This window comes from Populus nigra, chromosome 3, assembly GCF_951802175.1.
Source record: "Populus nigra chromosome 3, ddPopNigr1.1, whole genome shotgun sequence".
Taxonomy (NCBI): domain Eukaryota; kingdom Viridiplantae; phylum Streptophyta; class Magnoliopsida; order Malpighiales; family Salicaceae; genus Populus; species Populus nigra.
The window spans coordinates 24,051,906-24,059,314 of NC_084854.1; the positions used below are offsets into that span (position 1 = coordinate 24,051,906).

General features: G+C 38.3%; 2 protein-coding genes across 3 annotated transcripts; both read left to right on the forward strand.

Moving 5' to 3' along the window:
* The first annotated feature begins 284 nt into the window (after positions 1–284).
* LOC133687789 (N-acetylglucosaminyl-phosphatidylinositol biosynthetic protein gpi1) lies at positions 285–5,070 on the forward strand. 2 transcript variants are annotated; one of them, XM_062107112.1, is made up of 9 exons: positions 285–600; positions 879–1,274; positions 1,378–1,518; positions 1,599–1,705; positions 1,786–2,007; positions 2,420–2,914; positions 3,433–3,854; positions 4,523–4,613; positions 4,754–5,070. In XM_062107112.1, the coding sequence occupies exons 1-9, from the start codon at positions 418–420 to the stop codon at positions 4,887–4,889; spliced, it is 2,193 nt and encodes a 730-aa protein (XP_061963096.1). In that variant the 5' UTR covers positions 285–417; the 3' UTR covers positions 4,890–5,070. The 2 variants fall into 2 exon arrangements, with proteins under 2 accessions (XP_061963096.1, XP_061963097.1); XM_062107113.1 differs by lacking the exon at positions 285–600 and having other exon boundaries at positions 1,131–1,278.
* Positions 5,071–6,481: 1,411 nt separating this feature from the next.
* Positions 6,482–7,409, forward strand: LOC133688351 (protein GAST1). Its single transcript, XM_062107815.1, has 4 exons — positions 6,482–6,656; positions 6,780–6,842; positions 6,964–6,997; positions 7,100–7,409. Exons 1-4 carry the CDS (start codon positions 6,585–6,587, stop codon positions 7,279–7,281), a joined length of 351 nt encoding a protein of 116 aa, XP_061963799.1. The 5' UTR covers positions 6,482–6,584; the 3' UTR covers positions 7,282–7,409.

Sequence of the window (7,409 nt, forward strand, 5' to 3'; positions counted from 1 at the left end):
ATTTTAATAAATTAAGTCGAGAAATTCAAGATATGAAATATAACCTGGAATGAAATTTTAATTGAATATGATAAAATATTATATTGATAAAACTTTTTAATATAATAAAAAAATAATTAAGCTGATAAATCATAAATTAATTCAACAATCCAAATCCTTTTTCAAAACCCAAACCCGTTCTCTAATGGAATTTGACAGCTAGACTTCTCATCATCGGAACCAAACCTTTTTCTAAGAGGTAAAATTAAAGCTTAGAATGTTTCTGGGCAAAGAAAATGCAGATAGATTATTATCAAGTTTGGCCCGTTATAAAAGGAGTCGAGGCCCATCATGCCTCCACTTGCATGATTGCTTCGCAACGGGGCTTTTCGGCTTCTTCTATGATATCCCAGTAGCCGCAGCAGCGATTTCACAAAAATGAGAACCAAGTTAAGAATTTGGTGGCCAAATCAACTAGCTTCATCTGAACCAGCAACACCTTTGAATAAGAATAATCTCTTGCTCGGTTGGTTTGCTTCCTGTTCTTCTGTTTCTGTTGATGTTGTAGTGGCCTTTGCTTGCAACGAAGCTTCATTTTCTCACTCCAATTCTACTCTCCAGGTAAAAAAGAAGTGATTTTGGTCTTTTTTCTCGGTATCTTTTTATGAAACACACGTTAAATTTTACTGGGTTTTGCTTCTTTTTTGTTTTCATTGTGGAACAATTTAAATAATGCTAGTTATCAACTTTTTGCCTAGGAAGTTATGGTTTAGGTTTGATTTTTTTCCAGTCAATGTAGTATTGGAAGCTGTTGTAATCCTACTAAAAGGTTAGATTTTAGCGGTAGCGAAGTGGTTTGTGCGAAAGAAATTTAATTGGGTTGTTATTTATCTAAACAGGAGATTCTCCGCGGCGTAAATGGGAAAATGCCTGTGTTTTTACAGGAGAGAGCGGCCTTTTCGCTTTTGGGTCAGTGTGTTTTGTATGGAAGAGGTAATGGGAAAATGTTGAGGGATGGAATGGAAGGTGGTGATTGGAGGAATTCATTTACTGATGGTTTTGATTCGGTGATGAATAGCCGGGATCTGTCCGATGGAAAGGATGGAGGGAGTAGTTGTGGGTGCAATGAACTTGATGGGTCGCATGAACAATGCAGGAAAGAGTGTGTTGAAAACGGGCTTTGGATTGGGTTGGTGTATGATTCTTGTGAAGGATATGGTAAAGACGTTCACCGGGTTCCAAAACTGCATCACTTGCATTGGAATGGGCAGATAGTTTCTCATTGCAATGTTCACGTATGTAAGTCATGCTTACTTCTACTACGCGACATTCTGTTTTCGTCTGTAGTTGGTAGTGATGTTAATTGTCTCTTGTTTCTTATTGTTTGACCAAATTTAGGTTGTCGTTTATGAAATTCCTGTGTATGGGGTGCACCATTTCTCACTGAATCTTTGGAAGTCTTCCAAGCCAGTGAAAGATCCTGTCAAGAAACCCAAGTGGGTTAATGAACTTGAGAAAAATCAGCCTCTATTGGACTTGGTAATCTAGTTCCCAGATTCATTTTGTGAAAATGGTTCATTTGTGTGCTTCTTAAGTTGATTTCCATGTTTCATGAACAGGATACAGTCATTCTGGCTATCAACAGTGCTGCAGCTGCTAAATTAGCTCTTGAGACACATGTAGGCTTTAAGAGATCTGTTTCTAGGTTTTTCATCATCATCAGCAGGTACTGTCTAGCAAACTTTGTTGCCCACCACCTCCCGCTCTGGTTGCATTTTTTTTATGAAGTTTGCTGTGTCTTTTCAGGTCTATTGCTTTCATGTGGCAAGTATTGGCCATTTTTGTGGCAACAATTTCCACTCTATTCTACATTGTTCTCCAGTTATTCCATAATTTTTCAAGTTTTGGATCAAAAACACGGATATACACTACATCAGCGATGGTGTTCTGCACTACATGGACACAAATTCAAATCCGCTGTTGTCAGATTTTGTACTGGCCCATCGTACTTCAAGATAATGGCCTTAGGTGATGGCAGAGTTCTTTAGTCATATTAAGTTTCAAATGCCATGACTCATAAGATTTTACCATTTTGTGAAATGGAATATGGTGTGACATTTTTTAGTTTAATAGCAATTTTATCAATCAATATAGAATTGTAAGAATTATTTGCTTCTTTAATGGGAAATAAATGTTGGATCTTCCTCCTCATGGCCTGATTTCATACACTCTTGAGTTGTCCTCTGCTTGACTTGCTTGTGGAATTTTAATGAACAAGTAACCTGTTGAACCTGCATGTAAAGTTTCTTTTCGAAACCGGGGCTGCAATTGATGCTCTTTACACCTGATATTCTGAACCTCCTGTTGTCATGAGTTTTTGGAACAAGTTTTATTATTCATTCCTCATCATTCTGATTTTTTTTTTAATTTTACTCTGAAGGTCACAGTCATGCGTGGAATATAAGGAGAATGCTGCGTTACATAGGAATTCTATGTGGTCAAGTTTAGCTGTTGATCTTCTTGTGGGAAATTTGATGGGCTTGGCACTCTTAGTTCATGCTGAATCTGTTTGCCAATGGATTTTGACCTTTGCCAATGTCATTACCAATGAGTTATTGCGCTCAGGTTCTGTGTGGTTGATGGGAGTGCCAGCAGGTTTCAAGTTGAATACAGAACTGGCAGGAGTTCTTGGCATGATTTCTCTTAATGCAATACAAATTTGGTCCACCCTTTGGATCTTTATTGGTTTTCTCTTCATTTATTTCATCAAAGGACTTGCTCTACTGGGGATTCTTTTTGGGGCAACTATTCCTGCTGCTTTGATCATAGATATGGTTTCCATAGCAACATTGCATGTGTCAACTCTTCATTGGGTAATCTCACTTTTGTATTCCTGGCAAATTCAGGCTTTAGCAGCTCTGTGGCGTCTTTTCAGGTAAAACTTGACCATCCCCTGAAGATTCTATCTGCAATTGTCAACCAAAAGTAGTTACTGTTAAATAAACCATTGTCTGTTTTCTGTAATTTGTGATGGCGTAACTTATGGGGCATGTCATGTGGTCGATAGCGAAGGTGCTCTGCATCCTTGATCTCCACATTCTCATGCGTGCACATTCCCAGATGCAAGCAATTGATGTCTTTGTTATATATGTGATGTTACTGACCTTGGGTTTCAATGAAAGGCCGTTGATTAGCTTCCAATGCAACATGTAACAAGAGTAGTAAATTTGAGATTGGTTAGTGGATGCTATATTTGATTGAAATAGATCATTCTAGATAACCTTGTTATGGTCCAATACTCTTTGCAACGGAACTGAGAAGGAAAATCTCGTTTATTTATCTGTGTATTTAGATACTTTAATCAGTGGACTCTCAATGTAATTGATAATATGTCTATGGTTGTGCTGTTTCTTTGATTCATGTTGCTCACAGAGTTCCTCTAACTGTTGACAGGGGTCGAAAGTGGAATCCTTTGCGTCAGAGATTAGATAGCTATGACTACACTGTGAAGCAACATATTGTGGGTTCCCTTCTGTTCACTCCACTTCTCCTTCTGTTACCAACAACTTCTGTTTTCTACATGTTCTTCACCATTTTGAGCACAACCATTGCTCTTACTTGTATATTGATTGAAGTCACAATATCCATGATTCATAGCACACCATATATTAAAATTTTCCTTTGGTTGATGAGACGGAGAAGATTTCCCTCTGGGATTTGGTTTGAAATTGCATCTTGTCAGAATGATTCTCTGGAGTTTGCACGTCATGACAAAGTATGTTCTTCCTCCAAGAAGTCTTATCGAAACAACGACAGAGGCAAAAACAGATCCAGCATTATGGTCTCATTTCTCCACAGCAACTTTTTAAGTATAGGTGAGTCAGTCTATTTTTTGTTCAATTGTTTTTACTATCACCTAATGCATGGTAGCAGCAGGGATGTCTTTGCATTTCCGGTTGTGGTAGGAGTAGATTGGCACGCTGAATATTTTGGGCTTATTTTGAGAGATGCGTGGTCATTCTATTCAAGACAGAGTTGCTCTCTCAGAAGTTAGTACTCTGTATGAGCTGTCTAGTAGCTGAACCAAGTTGGGGAAGTGGAAATCAGTAAATAAGTCAGCAAGGGTGTAATCTGCAATGACATGACCATGAATTTAGAACGTTATTCCTAATTCAGGCATGGATTTCTCCCAAGTACATCATTTAGCCTAAGATATTCCTGGAAAATTAGGTAACCATGTGAATTTCAATCACCATTCACTTCATTTTAGGTATCATCTACTCTTTTCCTCTCAGTTCTTTTCTTCCCACTTTTGAATATGCCTCATTGTTTCTTCGCTTGCCAACAAATTCAGGTATTAATCTCCAGTTGAAGGGGGTGAACCTACAGATCTTAACATTTTACAAACTTGGTCATAAGTTTCAAGTAGAAACTACTTAACAAAAAAAATCCTCAGATGAAAATACATTCACCTGGCACTTTAATTCTTGGTGCCTTTGTTATGATTTATATTGGGCCAACTGTAATGAGAAAAATGTTGCAGGACAAGTAGTTTTGCCTCACTATAGAAAGGTTTTCTCTGGAGTTTCTGATTTTGCCATTACATCAGCTCATGGAGCTCTTACTGGTAAAAGGTGAGTTACTTTCTTGTTCATATTCATATTCATATCCATCTCATCTCTCAGGTTTCTAATAGCTGGCATTCTGTCTGCTTATGTCAATCTACTTGTAGACTTTATTCTCTCATCTCCTCGCATTTCCATTTGTTTCACAGAACCGTATCTACTTTGGGGACCTGCCTGCCTTCAACAATGCCATGGTTGTCTATCCCGGCAAGAGAGTATTGGTGCCTCTGCCGCAATTCAGTTCTTGCATGCATGGAAGAACGTGATTGCAATGAATGTCAATGATTTGTTTTACCTAATTTGAGTCTCAGAATCCTGCATCGTTTCCTTGCCTTTTTTTCCCGTGGTGTGGAAAAGTTGTGCGGATAGCCTTTCTCATCCTAATGTGCATTCTGCGAGGGAAAGGATAGATGTGTTCTATTAGATGAAAAAAGAAAGAAAGAAGAAGATTAAGATTATCAATGAATGTGTTGCCTTCTTGTCCTACTCCCAACCACAGAAACATTCTACAGCAGCAAGAACTTATCTTGGTTAGCGATGGATAAAACCCTGTAATTAATTGACTAGACCGCTTGCATCAACGGCCAGGATAATTATCAAGATAGTAATCTCTGATTGTTTAATCTTACTGGTAAAAAGCATAGTTAGGAGCCAGTTTAACCCGACAAGTTGACTCGGTGATTCATCAACCCGAGGCCTATTTAGGTCCTACCTCAGGCAAGAGGAGGAGTTAAGGGATACGAATTTCTCAACAATTACTGAAGCCATGATGCTACCCCATACATGCCACTGAACACTGGCCACACGTGCATGTTAGAACCAAGTACGTAGTGTCCACTTTGGAAGCAAACAAGCAGCAAAGATCACGAGAGAACACTAACATAACCAACAGATAAAATACCTAACCTAAATGGCCTGGATGGGCGGCCGAGACAGAATCTCTCACTGTCTTACATTTCCAAGATTACAAAAAGAAGAGTATAACAAACAAACTTAGTCACGGGAAAAAGGATAGACTAATACCAGAAACGTCTCTTACACTGTCTTTGCCTTCCCATGAAGACAGTCGACAGACGTGTGTATGGTATCTGCAAGTTCTTCAATCACTGTCATATCTGTTGTATGACTTGTTTATGTTGGGAATTCGATGGCCCCTTTCGCGAAACTTGGTATGTTCTTACATGTGAATGCACATGCAAGCAAGGTAGACTCCTATATCCCAATCATGTTAGCACTTCTCACATGGATACAGAATCATAAGAAGATTTGGGAATGAATTCTCTCTCCTGCTAGATATACAAGTGAGCAGGTAGCTCATTTGTCAATAGTTAAGTGGTGGTAAAGAGCCAACTAGAAAGAGATAATATACTTGATTCGAATTTTATCACTTGTATTTTTCGAATCATATATAAATATGCGATCAGTTAAAAATCTCGAGTTGATAAATTTTTTCCCGTGATTTGGATTTGCTATTTATACTCTTAACACTCACTAGATACTTTCATATTATTCTAAAAAAAAAATAGAAAATAGCCAGAGGGTTTCACGACACGTACTAATCCAATTCATGAAGAAATCTGTGTTTTTCTCATTTATTGCCATGATCTCAAGTAGATGATTAGAGAGTAAACAAATTCAGAAATGGACTTGCTAATTAAACTATATGAACTTTTCTAAGGTTATAAGAATACAAATCAACTTATAAACTAAATTAATTTTGTTACATTTCTTGTTTTTTTCTGAATTATGGAATCTTAATCTGCTGTGTCATGTAGCACTTTTCCATGCGTACAAGGCAGCACTAAAGTTTTGCTCAGAGAATTGATTTATGGTCATCTAACTGCCTCTAAATACCCTTGAATCCATCCATTCCTGGACAACAACTAATTCCCATTAAACCAAAACCTCTCTCTCTCTCTCTCTCTCTCTCTCTGCTCTCGAGTGTGGTTACAGTACTAGCTCTCTCAGCTTACAAACAAGATGTCGAGGAAGCCAAGCATTAATGTGATCCTCTCCCTTGTTTTGCTGCTTCTTTTGATTGTAGAGAATTATGTAAGCTCTCTCATTTCTGTCTCATGTCCTCTATTTCTTCATCAATGGGCGCAAGATGGCAACATCATTTCTATCTCATAATCTTCTTGTGACTAATCATGCACACCTTGCCAACCTTTTCAGGCTAACATCACAGAGGCTCCAACCCCTCAGCCCCAACCAAATACAAATAGCAACCTTCCATCGGTTAGATTTCTACAATTAATAATTTCAAATGCTATTTGTTTATCAACTTAATTGGCCAAATTGTGTGATTAATTGTCTTAATCATGAGCTAATAATCTAAACTTCTCGTGGATAATTCTAGTATGGCACCACTCAAGGGAGCCTTAATCCTCAAGGTAATCAAGGTTCTATTGCTGAATGATCTCCACAGATTGAATAAAAAAAAACTACGCATTTCAAACCAAGTGACATAAAATGCTGTGTTGGCTCACTTGCAGAGTGCGGACCTCGTTGCACTGGTAGATGCTCCAAGACAGCCTTCAAGAAGCCATGCATGTTCTTCTGCCAGAAGTGCTGTGCCAAGTGCTTGTGTGTGCCTGCTGGAACTTATGGGAACAAGCAATCTTGTCCCTGCTACAACAACTGGAAGACCAAGAGGGGAGGCCCCAAGTGCCCTTGAAGACCTAATTAATCGATTCTCTCTCTCCCTTTTCTGCCTCACTTCCTCTGTTCATTTATATTGTTCCAACTGGGTTTAAACAAAAATAGCAATAAATCTCTCACCCATTAAAAATGTTTAACCCAAAA

What these genes read in the sequence shown, in the direction of transcription:
- LOC133687789 (XM_062107112.1), top strand. Translation starts at nt 418, where the DNA reads ATGAGAACCAAGTTAAGAATTTGGTGGCCAAATCAACTAGCTTCATCT. An exon ending in TTTTTCATCATCATCAGCAG is followed by an intron (nt 1,706 to 1,785) that starts GTACTGTCTAGC and finishes GTGTCTTTTCAG; the next exon opens with GTCTATTGCTTTCATGTGGC. An exon ending in CAGCAACTTTTTAAGTATAG is followed by an intron (nt 3,855 to 4,522) that starts GTGAGTCAGTCT and finishes AAAATGTTGCAG; the next exon opens with GACAAGTAGTTTTGCCTCAC.
- LOC133688351 (XM_062107815.1), top strand. Translation starts at nt 6,585, where the DNA reads ATGTCGAGGAAGCCAAGCATTAATGTGATCCTCTCCCTTGTTTTGCTG. An exon ending in TTTTGATTGTAGAGAATTAT is followed by an intron (nt 6,657 to 6,779) that starts GTAAGCTCTCTC and finishes CAACCTTTTCAG; the next exon opens with GCTAACATCACAGAGGCTCC. An exon ending in AGGGAGCCTTAATCCTCAAG is followed by an intron (nt 6,998 to 7,099) that starts GTAATCAAGGTT and finishes GCTCACTTGCAG; the next exon opens with AGTGCGGACCTCGTTGCACT.